The sequence below is a fragment of the Haliotis cracherodii genome, unplaced genomic scaffold, assembly GCF_022045235.1.
Source record: "Haliotis cracherodii isolate W230 unplaced genomic scaffold, xgHalCrac1.p SCAF_3, whole genome shotgun sequence".
Classification (NCBI taxonomy): domain Eukaryota; kingdom Metazoa; phylum Mollusca; class Gastropoda; order Lepetellida; family Haliotidae; genus Haliotis; species Haliotis cracherodii.
This window is the reverse complement of record NW_027266286.1, coordinates 31574056-31589592: the sequence shown is the minus strand read 5'-3', so window position 1 is coordinate 31589592 and position 15537 is coordinate 31574056. Positions and strand designations below refer to the sequence as shown.

The 15537-nt window shown below is 40.3% G+C and overlaps 1 protein-coding gene across 1 annotated transcript; it reads left to right on the top strand.

Moving 5' to 3' along the window:
- Positions 1-6430: 6430 nt before the first annotated feature.
- Positions 6431-7788, top strand: LOC139474754 (uncharacterized). The gene has a single exon (XM_071257872.1). The coding sequence runs from the start codon at positions 6806-6808 to the stop codon at positions 7766-7768; it is 963 nt and encodes a 320-aa protein (XP_071113973.1). The 5' UTR covers positions 6431-6805; the 3' UTR covers positions 7769-7788.
- Positions 7789-15537: the final 7749 nt, after the last annotated feature.

Below are 15537 nucleotides of genomic sequence, written 5' to 3'. Positions count from 1 at the left end.
GGGTACACTGTGTGGAGCCAATTTATGGTGTCCCCTGCTGCAATTTTGCTGGAATATTGCTAAAAGCAGCGTAAACATATACTCATTCACTCTCTCACTATCCACCCTACACTAGCACCCATTACCATGAAAATACATGCATATTTCATATAAATCTCTCATTACCTAATAAATGTCATCTGCGTCGTGGCATCACTTTTGTTCCAATAGTATTTTCAAAGTACAGAATGTCTTACCTTTCTTTGCTGAAAGATTTGCGAGTGAACCTGGGTTTAAAATCCACTTTGAACTGTTGGTCCAGATTCAGTAATAGTTGCAGTATATGTGGTAACAGTAGTCGTACAAAAAGCAAAGCAGTGGTTGTGTTCTTCTGAAAAGGGACTGAGATTACTCCTCTCAGTGTCCATGTATGTTCATCTAATGATTGATTTAACGTTAAAAACTCGGTTCGTGGCGTAGGCGGATGGAGTTGAGACTAGGTTGTGTCAAACGTAGGTCAATGAAAACCAAAAAAAAACAAAAATCATTTTAGCCCCAGAGAATGAAAACAATGTTGTACGTGATCGATTGTCTTCGGGTAACCAATCACAACTAGTCTCCGGCTTGCTGATGGACTCAACGTTTTGTGAGCTGTAATCGCTGTTTGGACACTCATCCGATATTTCATCAACTGAAATCGTTTATCCACAATGACATGATTTGAGCACATACTCCGGTAAACTCATTTGTTTTCTCAATGAGGAAAGAATCGTTCTTTCCCAAAATTGTTATTATGTCGGGGTAAGATGGTGACGTGATGCGAAGGGATGCTATAGATATCTCACGTATTTCCGTGTAAGAGAGTGATTTCACACAGATTATTATTATTATTTACAGTATAAAATAAAAAATGCAGCAAACAGGGTTTGGATGATCCTGGCAGGCTTGTTAGGCTCATCATCAGCTCAGGGCCCTTGCCCCCTCCACACGCAGCCAAGACACCGAATGGGACTTCTCCTAGGAAGCGCTGCCTCGTCAAACCCACCCAGAACTTTTCGGAGAATGTGAAGACTCCCCAACACTCCAGCCTTCTGCATTACCCAGACTGTCAGAAGGGCTATAGTCTTGGTAGCAAATCCGGGTACTCTCCCGATGTCAGTCAACAGTTTGGGAGGTACCAAACCTGAGGCACCGAGAACAATGGGAAGGCGGACAACTTGGTACATGGGATGCAAGCGTGACATTTCGAAAGCGAGGTCCGCATATTTGCCATGCTTTTCCTCAATCTTGTCAATCACATTACTGTCAAAAGGGACAGAAAATTCAATGATATAAATGATTTCATTGGATGTATCAAAAAGGACAAGATCAGGTTTGTTGGCCTGGATATGTCTGAGGGTATATACGGGCCTATTCCAAAGGATTTTGTATTTATCATTTTCCATGACGCCCTCTACATATTCCGTGTCGTACCATGGATGGACCTCTGTGTCAAACCACAAGCATGGCGAAGACGGTAATAAAATGATCGAGCCACCCTATCACGTAGCTTAAGATACCGTGTCTGTGCCAAAGCTGGATTCACTCACAATGTGTTTGACAGTCTCATTAAATTCATTACATAATCTACATTTCATATTCACATTTTGATGCAAAATCACACATTGACGGTTTCGAGTTGGAACTTACTGGTCCTGAGCAGCAAACAGAAAGTCTTCTGTTTCACTTTTCAGGCCAGACGACTTTATCCAAGTGAAGGACTCTGCAGGATTGCTGATCTTCTCAACACACTGCACATAAACTCAATGCAGTGGTCGTTTAGGAAGCCTCTCCTTAAAAAAACTGAGTCTGGGCCGATTTGATATGGCACTTCGCTTGGTTGACACTCAATTCTGTACCGTCAACAAAAGCAACACCGACATTGAGATTATGTCCAACATCCTTGGCTCGTTTTAGAAAACTGTGGAATGCCTTGTTTTCATCATGAGTCTTGACATGCTTCACAAGAGGATCACCAGACAAATATATGTGTGCAAAAGTGCACAAAACAATTCTATCATAAAGAGACTCCACATTAATCAAACCACGCCCTCCCATCATAATTGCTAAATATAAGCGATTGAGAGAAGAGTGAGGGTGGTGGGGTCTATTGTCTGACATGATTCTTCGTGTGAGGATGTCAATACCCTGAATTTCTTGTTTCGTCCAATCAACAACATCAAAAGAATACGAAAGGACGGGCACAGCATAAGTATTTTTGGCTTTGACTTTATTGCGAGCATTCAACTCTGAACTGCAGATTTTTCTTTAGTCTACATTTGTACTCTGCCTGAAGTTTGCCCTTGATATGGACATTCTGGAGTTTGTCCCTATATTATTATTATTATTATTATTATTATTATTATTATTATTATTATTATTATTATTAAAATATTTCAGTTATCGATGTATCAAGTTGTTTTCAACGTGAAACCCGCGACCACACACAAACCAGCAGTCTGTCACGATCAGCGGATCCTGACAGCCACGTGACACCACATCTGTGTAATTGAAAGGAACCGCAGCTACAAGAACTTGCATCACAGAGCACCCGTTTGTAAACAAACCACTGGGCGAAGCAGCAGCGGTAGTGTAATTTGATAAGCTGATTCCACAGGAGAGCCCAAATGACATTACAGAACTTAATTGCGTAATCCAGGCCAAAAAATAAAGGTGTCTGCAGAAGATGAGATGACACGTGTTTGGATCTGTAAGCTGAGGCGCAAAGCATTGTGGGACCCGTCTTCTCTCCAAAATGTATTAATTCACTCAGACAGAAAATGTGAATGAAACCCCAACCGTCCGCTAAACTTCATCGACTTGATGTAGCTCTTTGTATTACGAACATTTAGGCAGTATTCATGTTGGACATGGCCTGGTAAGCCAGGCATAAATATCTTACAGACTGAATGGACTGTTATCGGTAAGACGTTCTCCAAAAGCTCAAGGAACCATGATCCCCTGTGCCGGGAGCTGTCATACTTCCACGGGGTTTGGTATGTCTAAGCTTGACAAATGCAATTACACTAGCCACCGGTGTTCCAATGGCCGGATATACGGATATTGCCTTAAAGCAATAATGTCAAGGAACACTTTGAGTCTGTCAGCTACTGTCAAACATGGTGCATTTGAAATGCTACAGACCAGCACATGTTGATGATAATTGATTTAAGAAACTAGTTTCTGCTTTTGTTTGACAGATCTGAATGTGATCGTTTTCGGCAACTGCTACTGAAAGTTATTGAATGTTAAATAATTACAAACATGATCTTCTTCCGATGTAAATGTTGACTGATGTTGGCAAATCATGTAATTTGCGAATTGATATTGACAGTTCAACACATGACATATGTTCTGCGATTAGTAAACGTATTCCAGCAATATGACATTTTATGTAACTATATTTCATCAAGAACACAAACACAGACACTATTTCATACGCATGTCACAGAGATACGATTTCAAACACTGATTTCATGGATAGGGTAGAAAATATGTAAATCTTCAGAAGCATCTGCTGCGATGTTTGGTGTTTAGGAGTTTACCTGTGCATATACTTTACTGACATTTAAAACTGAACACTATTGATCGACCATTGTCTTGACAGTACATTGACTTTTACCATACAAAGATACATTCAATATTCTGTCCTGTTAAAGATGCCTATTTATTCAAAACGTTTTAATTATTTTTTTTAAAAATTGCTTCGTTGCTACATGTATATGGATCTTGTTCATATTAAGTTGTATACACACATGTATATGTTAATGTAAAGGTAGTTCCGAAAGAGTAAGCTGCAAAAGAGCAACGCCTCGTTTTGTTGTGTGCACAGATAACATCTAGATGTAGCTGACATAAGAACATTTTCATCGTATTTTCCATAAGAGAAGGTGATTAGTGTTACTTTGCCTTCAGTAGAATAGCATGGATATGTCAGACAGGTTGACCTCGTATATCCAGACAAATTATAACGTGTCCAGAGGGCTGGATTGTTAGCACACAGTGTGGCCAAATGTTGACCCATGCCAAGCTTTCTTCGACACACCGTGACGCCTTTGTATCTCCTTACTAGTTTGATATGGCATACACAACATTAGTGAAGAGATGATACAAAGTGAAGGAATCCCACTGGGCCATATGTAGAGTATCAACCGTATGCATGCTTGATTGTTATGGTTCGTACTGAACACTGTATAACTGCAAGCGAACTTTAATATCATTTCCTACAATTACAATGAGCCTTGACAAAATATATGAACCTATCTTTTAAAAATCAGGAAAGTATAATTACATTGGTATATTTAGAATATGCCAATTTGAATTGGCAGAAACCATTGTAAGATGGTATAGCCTGTGGATGTCGTTGTTACATTTACACTCCTGAAGGTACAAATATATCAACAGGAACTGTCAGAATGCATCACGAGATTATACACGAGAACATATTAGTGGGCCACTGTGATTCTATCTATCATGGGGCGCAATCGTTTCCTACACAGAACAAGACTGTTTTGCAGTACTAAACTATTTCACGGTAGAATTCCCTAATTCTAGATCAAAGATATATATGACCGTACATATCTTTACAGAATGATCGAAGTATGTTTAATTATATACAGGTGTAACAGAGTTGACAATGACCTTTATATATTAGATAATAACCATATATGTTATATATGTTATAAAGTCATATTTTATTTCTCTCAAACATCTGTAATTCAGTTATGATCTGTTCATGGCAAGGGATCTGAAATTACAAATGAAGTTGAGCTCACAAAATATCAATTTGATTGAAATCTGACTGGCTTTGTGTTCAAAGCTGTTTTAGAGATACACAGGAGGTTAGACATGAAGATGAAAGTAGGATGAACCAAGATTCAGATCAAGTATTTGTCTTAGAAAAGGGTCACTTCAGCACATATTCAACTCAATAACTAAACCAGTTAAATCACATATACATTGCTCAAAGCAAACGTTTCTCAGGGGTCACGAGCCTCAATAAAGCTATCCCTATTTCAATTATAGTTAATGACAACCTTCAATTTAATGACCGCCGATGAGTTTGAGTACAAGATGAGTGTACACAGAATGCTTCTAAGTGGATGTTTATTGCGACCATCAAGTCCTTACGCGAGCTCTTGACAACCATATATGTAGTAATCTGGTAAATTTGCCTCCTTCATCAACATATAGTCAATGGTGAGGGTAATGTCATCAATATGTTACTTCCGTACTAACAAATGTATTTGGTCTAAAAAGTAATTTGTCTGCTGTGCTAAGACATTTAACGTGCTCGGTTCATTGTGTTGTGTGTGAGTGAGTATGGGATCAGTGGGACACACGAAATGGGCTTCAAACATCGTTGTTGAAAATCGAATCAGGGCCTTCGGCGTGACACACAACGAACAGAAGTCTGTTAGGGAACACAGCGCATCGAAGTGGGATACCCTTCGTAGTGAAAGTAGCGAGTATGTACGCCATTGAGTTAACAAGTGTCTGAAAGAATGACCGATGACATGACGACCTGGGGACCTATGGTTGGAGCTAAAAGCTCCTCAAAACATCACACGTCCATCACCCAACTGACACAGCAATCAACGCAACGTTCATTACGGCAACGCCAAACGCTTCAAGTAAACGACCATCAGCCTGAGAAAGATGTCAGCAAGACTCATCAGAAAAGGATTCTGAGTTCCACCAGTTTGAAACATACCAATAACGCTCCATTACATTGTTGGCAACGCATTCCCAATCTGATCATAACTACTGCCTTAAAGCAAGAAAAAAAAGAGTTTATCTGTTACTGTGGATACTGAAAATCAACAATCAACTAAACAATACTAAAGGTTGTGAGAAATTTTACGACCTTTGACTTATGTGTCAAAATCAAGGATAATTTGCATGGTCCACGTGCAATGTTCTGGGTGTGTAGTGGTGTTACAATGGTTTTTGGAACCAAAATCTATCTGTGACAGTCATTTTCCAAAGCTGATCTTATTCTGATGACCAATGATAAAATACACATTTCATGATCCCTAATTATTTTGGAGAATCTATGATAAAATGTAGCCAATCATCCTTATAGATTTCTTAAACAGGATTTATTAAAACAATCAATTTCCACGGTGTACAGACATCTCACAGACAGGGATATTCTCCTACTGACCACATATTCACGTTGAATGCAATTGTTAACAAATGTTTATCGAAAAGAAAAGGGAAATTATACGTTGCTTTTGTGGATTTTAAAAAAGCCTTTGATTCAGTAAATCATCTTAAACTATGGGAGTGTCTGCACGATGCAGGCTTGAGTGGTAAGATGATGAGAGCACTTAAGGGAATCTATGCCTCCGTGAAAGCGTGTGTGAGATGTAATGATAACATTTATACAGAATATTTTTATTGTCCTAACGGAGTTAAACAAGGCTGTATATTAAGCCCTCTATTATTTTCCTTTTTCATCAATGAACTGTCAAATGATGTTTCATCACATGGGAAACACGGCGTACAATTATTTCCTGACTTGTTTGAAATATTATTATTATTGTTTGCCGACGATGTTATTCTTGTCTCTGACACAGTAACTGGTTTACAGAACCAACTTAATATTCTTGATAACTTTGCAGATTCACATGGATTAACGGTTAATTTAGATAAAACGAGTGTTGTTGTATTTAGACGAGGAGGGCGGTTATCTGTTCATGAGAAATGGTTCTATAAAGGCAAACGTATTTCAACCGCCAACTCCTATAGATATCTTGGGTTTGTATTCTCATATACATCAAAGATGAACCAATGTGTTTCAGATCTAGCATCAAGGGGTAAACGAGCTTTAATGGAAATATTTCGCAATTTACGGAAGATTGGTTTTGTTGACACTTCAGTTTTCTTTAAAATATTTGATACTCAGATTCAACCTATTCTTTTATATGGTGCGGAAATATGGGGTGTAGACAGATTTGAAAAAATAGAACAAGTGCATATTATGGCTTGTAAGAAGTTTCTTAACGTTGGTTTGCAAACCCCAAATGCTATTGTGTATGGGGAATGCGGTCGGTACCCATTACATGTAAATGCTATGTGTCGTTCTGTAAAGTATTGGCTAAAACTGATTGAAATGGACGAAGATAGGATACCAAGAAAATCTTATAATTTGCTTGTATATAACGACAAGTGTGGTCGTCATAACTATGCTTCTTCTATTCGTTCCATATTATTTTCTCACGGATTCGGAGTAGTTTGGCTCAGTCAAGCTGTTGGCGACAAACCATCATTCATGAATAGTTTTAAAAACGTTTTGATAAATATGTTTTACCAATCATGGAATAGTACTATCAAGGCTAGTTCTAGGTACATTCTGTATAAAGAATTTAAAAGTCTCCTGGAACCAGAAAAATACCTTTCCATTATTACTGAAATAAAATATCGAAATGTTTTGATAAGGCTTAGAGCCGGGCTACTAAGACTTAAGGTAAACGAAGGTAGATGGGCTGATATTGACTTACGTTTACGACTCTGCCCCATATGTGAAACAAGTATAGAGAATGAATATCATTTTACTTTAGAATGTGAATATTACAACGATATTAGACATCTGTATTTACCAACAACATTTTGCAATAATCCAAATATGCATAAATTTAAAACGCTACTGTCATCTTCGTGTAAACAATTACTTGGAAAACTATGTAAATACCTGTATTACAGCTATGAAAGAAGACGTAATTATGAAAAGCCTGTAAACCTGTAAATTTGTACCTGACATTACCTTTTTTCATGTACCACACTATTTCAAATGTATGTATTGTATATGGGCCAGTGGCCTTGGTACAAAAAAAATAAAGACTTCTAAACAGGATTTATTAAAACAATCAATTTCCACGGTGTACAGACATCTCACAAACACCATTGTAAAGCCACTCTCTGACACTTGAGGTTCCACTTGTAACACCACATCTTTTGTCTACATGCATGTCGACCGCCTTCGTAGTCTAGTTGATAGAGCGTAGACCCAGATAGCGGAATGTCAAGGGTTCGATCATCAGCCGCGTAATGTTATATGACGTTAAGTGATCGAACTTCTTGTTACCCACCTGGCGCCTGGCATTACGGGGATAAAATAAGGACTGGTCGGCTCGGAGTCAGTATACTGTGTCTGAGTGTGGTATTCATGTTAAACTGCGGCATGGTATCTCAATAGGTTAGCACCATATAAACTTTCTTTCTTTTTTGAAGTTGTACCTTCTTTGAATAAATATGCTATGCATTCGACACAGACATTATCCCTCTCATAGGTAGATATCAACTGAAACCCAATGTTTGTTGTTCCAAGCAGTTTCTCCCTGTTCCCCAACGTCCACACCAACGAAGTACGCATGTTTGCCACCCCCAAAACCGCATTCATGTGGTACACCGAGCCCTTAACCAGCAGACATACACAACGTACATTCCCCTACCCACAACACCCCACCCCACCCCAACACCCGCCACATACACAACGTACATGTAAGAGTCAAATTAAAAACTTCACATTTTTAAAAGTAAACCCATATATGATATACAATGGTCAAATGTATCAGAGAAGGTAATTTTTAATCATTAATGTCCAAAGAAGGATTTAAATTAACGGTGGTAACCATAATTTGTTCCAAGCACCTACGGTATTCGGTGAAAACATCAACAGTTTAAATCATAAGTCCCAAGCACGAGAATCTGATGGCACACAAGTTCAGTAGCGTGTATGGACACCATGTGCGTTGACAACTGCCACACAACGCATCCACATGGACCTTGTGATACTTGTGAATACATGATTGGGAAGACGACGCCATTGTTGCTGCAAAATGGTGCCAAGATTTTGCAAATTCTGTGGTTGGTCTGCAGAGTGCGCAGACTTCTGACAAGAGCATCCCAGACGTGTTCGATTGGATTGAGGTCGGGAGACCTTGAGGGCCAGTCCATGACGTTGACTCCCGCATTCTGAAGGAAATTCCTTGTCAAAATTGCTGTGTGGGGCCTGGCATTGTCGTGTTGGAATATCAAACCGGGTCCATGTGCTGCCATAAAAGGCAGAAGTTCTGGTGCCAGTACCTGGTCGCAGTAAGTCTGGAACGTGCATTGCCACAGAAAGCACCCCACACCATGACACTTCCGGCTCGAAATCTGTCAACTTCCTGTACACAACACTGGGCACCCTCCACACCCCCGCCCCACAATCAGCAAATCGAAGATTAAATCAGGATTCATCACTGAAGACGACTTGATTCCAATTCCTCTGAGTCCATCGTAAGTGTCGCTGTGCCCACAATTGACGTTGACGTCTGTGTAATTGAGTCAGAATCGGCCCGCACTATGGCCGTCGTGCTTGAAGGTGAGCAGTTCTCAGACGGTTTCGAACATTTTGCGCACTCAGTCTACCCCTAAACAGTTCATTTCTGGTTGATGTAGCCGTCAAAAATCGGTTACGGAGGTGACGTAAGACAATCTGACGATCCTCTGCATGTGACGTCACACGTGGTCGACCTGGCCGAGGGTGATCAGCGGTGGTACCCGTTTGCTGTAGACGCGTCTGTAAATCATAAACAGTCCGTCGACTACAACCAATCGTCCTTGCGACTTCAGCTACGGACGTTCCCGTCTGCAACATGCCGATGGCACGTTCACGCTGCACATTTGAAAGGCGTGGCATGACAAATGGCCGTAAAGACTTTTGTTTTGTAATGACTGCTAACAAGTATGGCTGAAAACACGTGCGGCAGTATGGCCACGTGACCAGTTGCACGTGAAAAAACACTTTTGCCACTATAATGCTGTGCACATGATTTTGATCGATTCACCTGCACAAAAACGGGTGTTATCTGAAGACAATACGTGGCCATTACTGTTTAAATAAACAATATTGGCCCACTATGGATAAATGGTCAAATTTACATAAATAACATGTTAAAATGTTAGGATTGTGAAGTTTTTAATTTGGTTCAGTATACATTACCCTACCCATCCCACCCAATCACAACACCCACCGTCACATACAAGGTACGTTCCCATTCCCACCCACCTTAACACCCGACGCCATACACAACATACAGTCCCCCACCTACCCCACCTTTTCACCCGTCACCATAACAACTGGAACTGTCAGAATGCATCACGAGATCATACACGAGAACATATTCGTGGGCCACTGTGAATCTATCTATCCTGAGTGCAATCGATTTCTACACTGAACAGGAATGTTATGCAGTACATGACTTCATCACTGTAGAATTCCTCCACATGTATATATGCATCCATGCACGCACGCCAACAAAGGTCAATCTGGAGAAAAAAAATATTATGCCAATAAAAATGGTTGAGCACATTTTTTAATCCAAACATAAATTCTTGATCAAACGTATCTTTACAGAATGACCGAAGTATATGTTTAATCATACACAGGTGTAACAGAGTTGACGATGACCTTTATATATTCCATTGTAACCGAGCAGGGTGAGCTAATTTAACATGTTTATGGTTATAATGCGTCGTTGACTCGAATGCGATTCTTGACTCGTCATTTATACTTCATTCACATTAGAGAAGATTTTAGGCAAATTGTCTGTAGGAACGGATGTTCTATATGTTTATTGCTTAAAGGCATTTTTATTTCTCTCAAACATCTGTTATTCAATTATGATCTGTTCATGGCAAGGGATCTGAAATTATAGATCCTTTTGCAAAATATAGTCGAGCTCGCAAATATCAATTTGGTGGAAATCTGAATATTACAAGGATCATTAACTGGCTTTGTGTTCAAAGCTGTTTTAGAGATACACAGGAGGTTAGACATGAAGATGAAAGTAGGATGAACCAAGATTCGGATCAAGTATTTTCTTCTGAGAAAAGGGTCATTTCAGCACATATTTAACTCTATAACTAAAACAGTTAAATCACATATACATCGCTCAAAGCAAACGTTTCTCAGGGGTCACGAGCCTCAATAAAGCCAGTCCCGTTTCAATTCTAGTTAATGACAACCACCAATTTAATGACCGCCGATGAGGTTGAGTACAAGATGAAAGTATGTTTCTAAGTGGATGTTTGTGTGTGACCAGCAAATCCTTATGCGAGCTTATGCATTTCCGTAGTAATCTGTTCAAACTCCCCTCCTATGTGTGTGCAGTTGTGAGGGTAATGTTAGTTAATTATGTACTAACAAATGTATTTGCCCATAAAAGTCAGTTATCTGCTGTGATGTAAGATATTTAAGGTCATCGGTTCATTGTGTGCTATGTCTGTGAATATGTGAGTGACCACGGATTTAAGCAGCTTTAGTGCTATCACATCATTAGGGCGGACAACACAATAAATGGATTGCACACATTTTACCCATGTGGAGAATGGAATCAAATCCGGACCTTTGGGGTGGCTTATGCAAGTGCGAGGTTTTAACCACTCGGATATCCACCGCCCCACATATTCTGAAAAGCAAAACAAACACAAGTCTGAGAGTTTTGGAACCAAAGACAGCACTAATTGTGTTAAATGGAATATTTATAGAAAGAACTGTTATATTAAGAGCTGAAGGTGGTTGTTATCCAGTCATTACAGAAGTTTACAGGAACACAGAACGTCAAAGAGAGATGCCCTTCGAGGTGAAAGAAGCGAGTATGGACGAAAGAAAGCATGAGGACATTTGGGAACCTGGGAACCTATGGTTGTAGCTGAAAGCTTCCCAAACCATCACACTTCCACTTGCCTGATGACATAGCGATCAGCCTAAAGTTCATTACAGGGACGCCAGACACGAACACGACCGTCAGCATGAGAAAGATAGTCGCGAATCTGGTCCGAAAAAAGGCCACTGCTAATGTTGCCAATATTGTCTTTGCCAGGCGGTGTGGTTGTGTCAAAATTGGTCCCACATATGGAAGGTGAAGTTTTGCAAGGTTCAGACCTCGTCGAATCATCGTGTTTGCTGATACTTCTCCCCTTCGTCCCTAAACTACAGCTGATATTCTTATTCCCTGAATTCTGTTCCTGTGATGAGTGACCCTTATAAAGCGACCTTGTACAGGTTTTGTAACTCTGAGTCGGACAGAACGTGGTCGATTAGCAACGGACTTTGTTAGTCACGTTGTGCAAATCTTGTACCAGCTTGCAAAATTTCAAGGACCATTTCTCTTTGCACAGGGGGCAGTCTAGGCACCCGTATACTTTAGACTTTCTAGCGTGAATAAGGAACCCACAGTGTTTGATATCAACCTTTACAAAGGATGCAGTAAGCCCTCTTTATATGCACCCTATTTGTGCCAAGGGTAAATATACCCACGTGGTAGTTCATTTTAATATCAATCAGTTCAGCTCTTTTTACTCAAGACTATGGAGAGGTTTGGACGTTTTTCGTTTTCGCAGGGAAGGAGAAGGCAACGATTGATACAGGCGTTTGCTTTGGTAATAAGCTCACCTTTGCTACAAGAAAGATTAACTTGGATGACGTGAATGAGTGTCAAACCATGTTCCACGTCATCCGCCTACAATTGGAACTCAATGTGCGCCTTTCATCAGACGTAAAAGAAGCCTTGACCACTTAGTCCATGAACCAGACCCCAAAATTGTATAAAGCAGTACCACTTGGGGTGGCAAAAGCTAACTATGATTTGAAAGCAAATAACAACTAACAGTTTAGTGTTAGTAATCACCACATAAAGGCGGACACCTGTAACGAATCCGAAGGACCAAATTTCGGGGTAGGGTAACTGGGCAGTGGAATATCTTTTACAAGCAATAGTCATGTAGTGGCGTATGAAAATGTTGGTAGTCTGATGACTAGTATGTAATATTGGGCTAATACTGTTAAACAGTAATTACGTATGTCACCAGAGGTCAACAGGTAACGAAATTTAACTCCTTAGAATCTTTAACACCTGTCAGAACATACACTGCAGATACCACACCAATGGGGCATCGCGTTGCAGTAGCTGCGTACTTTTTGGCCACAACAGTGGAGTGTCGAACTATTGGTAGCTTGTTTGGAATAGCCAGGTCAACAGTGTCTATGTGCGTCCATGACGACTGCGAACCCATCCCTCAGAACATGGTCAGTGAACTAGTCTGATGTCTATGTGTTGGGCTTTGAAGAAGGTCATTGATGATTTAAAATTGAGTGAGTGTAGTTTTTCGACACTCTTAGCAATATTCCACCAGTATCACGGCAGTGGGCACCAGAAATGGGCTTGGTTTAAAAGAAAAAAGTAACTTTCCGAACTGTGTTGGAGCAATAGATGCTACACATGTTCCCAATATCATTCCAAGGCTTTGCCATGCTGACTTTGTGAACAGAAATTAAAGGATAGTACGCCATCATTATGCAGGCTGTGTTGCATCACATGTACGTTGCACCGACATCAGTGATGCATTGACCGCAATTGAAGAAGATAGAAAACACGTGGACAATTAGATTGAAATTTAATCTGAAATGTTGTTTTGTGCTGCAGTGTCAAGAAGTATGTATATGTTTTAATCATACCGGCTGCTCCACTTTATGCTATTTTGGTCACAAATGAATGGGTGGGTGTGTAGGGAATACACAGCTCTTGGCAATATTCCAGCAATATCCCAGAGGTGTCACCATAATGGGCTTCATATATTTTGGGGGACCGAACCCGGGCCTTCGGCGTGACGAGCGAATGTTTTACCCACTTGGCTGGCACACCATCCCATGGACGCAGATGAAAAGGGGAGGGTAACATTAATGTTGCAAACAAGATTGTCAGTTTGCGCTTTTGCCAGTGAGTTCACAGCGACAACATTACAATAACTAGGTTGACAGCAGGATAACGTAACAGCTATGTTTCTCGCCACACCTTCTTAGGATCATTACATCGTCATCTCACATCTCAGGGACGTAACAGCGGCCATTACAGGTGGCAAGGACACTCCAGGGACACCAGCGAAGCAGATAGAACTGTCTTCCGCTGTTTGTAGGCAACAGGACAAATAGTCACCCTGGGCAAACTTGTTTTTTTTCTATAAGGTTCCAATAGGACTCGCTTTACTTTTTGTCGCCGGCTTGTCTCTTGTCTCTTTTCATTGTTCCTGACCATATAAAAAAACATAACTTTATTCACTTTCACAATCAGGTGGCCACTTTCTTTTCGCCTATAGTGTACTTTGTAAAAGTGTGCTCGCTTCTCAGTTGCGTATACAAACAGTTTACTTGTAAATATGGCTTGTATTGTCTATAGGACTGGCAATTATGAAATAATTAAATGTTGAATCTTTAATTGAAGCATACTATCAGTGATCGATGTTATGTTTTAATTAGGAATTAATAATCACTCAGACTTGATCAGTGCCATAGTTTCTCTTTATTTGATTTTATTACCATGTACAGCTGGCTCTATACAGTTCGTTACAGTGTATAGTTATTTACTGGAAACTGAAACTATGCCCATGTTCTGCACAATGTCTCACCGATTATGGTAATGTTTCAACGTAAGGTTATTTGACCTCTAGACTGGTTTCAGTGGTGATTCGTTATGCAGGCAGAAATGGAATAACCATCTTTTATCTCTCATCTCCCCTTTCAACCGCACACCAGACCCCCAGTTCGCACCCCACTTGCCACAATCCCACCTCTCGCCACCTGATCTGTCTCTAAGTAGTGTGTGATCACAGTTATGTTGTTAAACATGAGTTGCATTCTCCATGGTGTGAACACATACATATAACAGTTCAAGAGTTATTGTGATATTGCGCTTTGTGTTCTATCAAATGACGAGACACAATACATCACCAGTACCCCATTGCTTGTCGTAACATGCAGATAGATTTGATCGGGTTGGCAAGCTCGCACCTTTCCTTTGAAACATTTCCTTCATTTTAGTTGGACGTCAATAACGAACATGTACCTCTTCTTTCTACTACTTCTTATCGCTCCATGACACTGGCCATTGCAACCACGTTACTTGCCACACTTTGAACAATGGCGTCTACCTACCAAGATCTTGACTTATTTCCTCTCGACGGGTGCTATCGTTACGGCAAGAGGAACTCGCTGGTTTCCCGAACACCTGGGGTCTTCAGATCACTATGTGTAGAGATTTATGGTTGTTGGGTTTTAAAATCGCCAGTTCGAGTTTCTTGGACTATGTGTTTTTCTTTTGTCTCGGAGATAGGAATATAAATTCCCCAAAGACATTGGCAGTTTTAATCAATTGAAGGTCACCATGTCTGGTTCCGGCTGCTATGCTGAATTGCGTTAATTGTCATTTTAAATATTCTATGCGTTGTAGAAGGCTGGCCTAATGATGGGAAAAGGCATTAAGCTGGTTGCATTTACAGCGAATCGTCGCATCATAATAGAATAAAAAAGTTGTCCTTAAAATATATTGTCTTTCATGAGTAGAGGGCACGGGATGCACAGTCGTCTAAGGCGCCGCGATTCGCTGTGCAGAGTTGCGTCCCTTGGGCACGCCAGAAACCTATAATTGAGGGTTTGAATTCGGTTCGCCCCGATTATGTTTCTAGGTTTGTAAG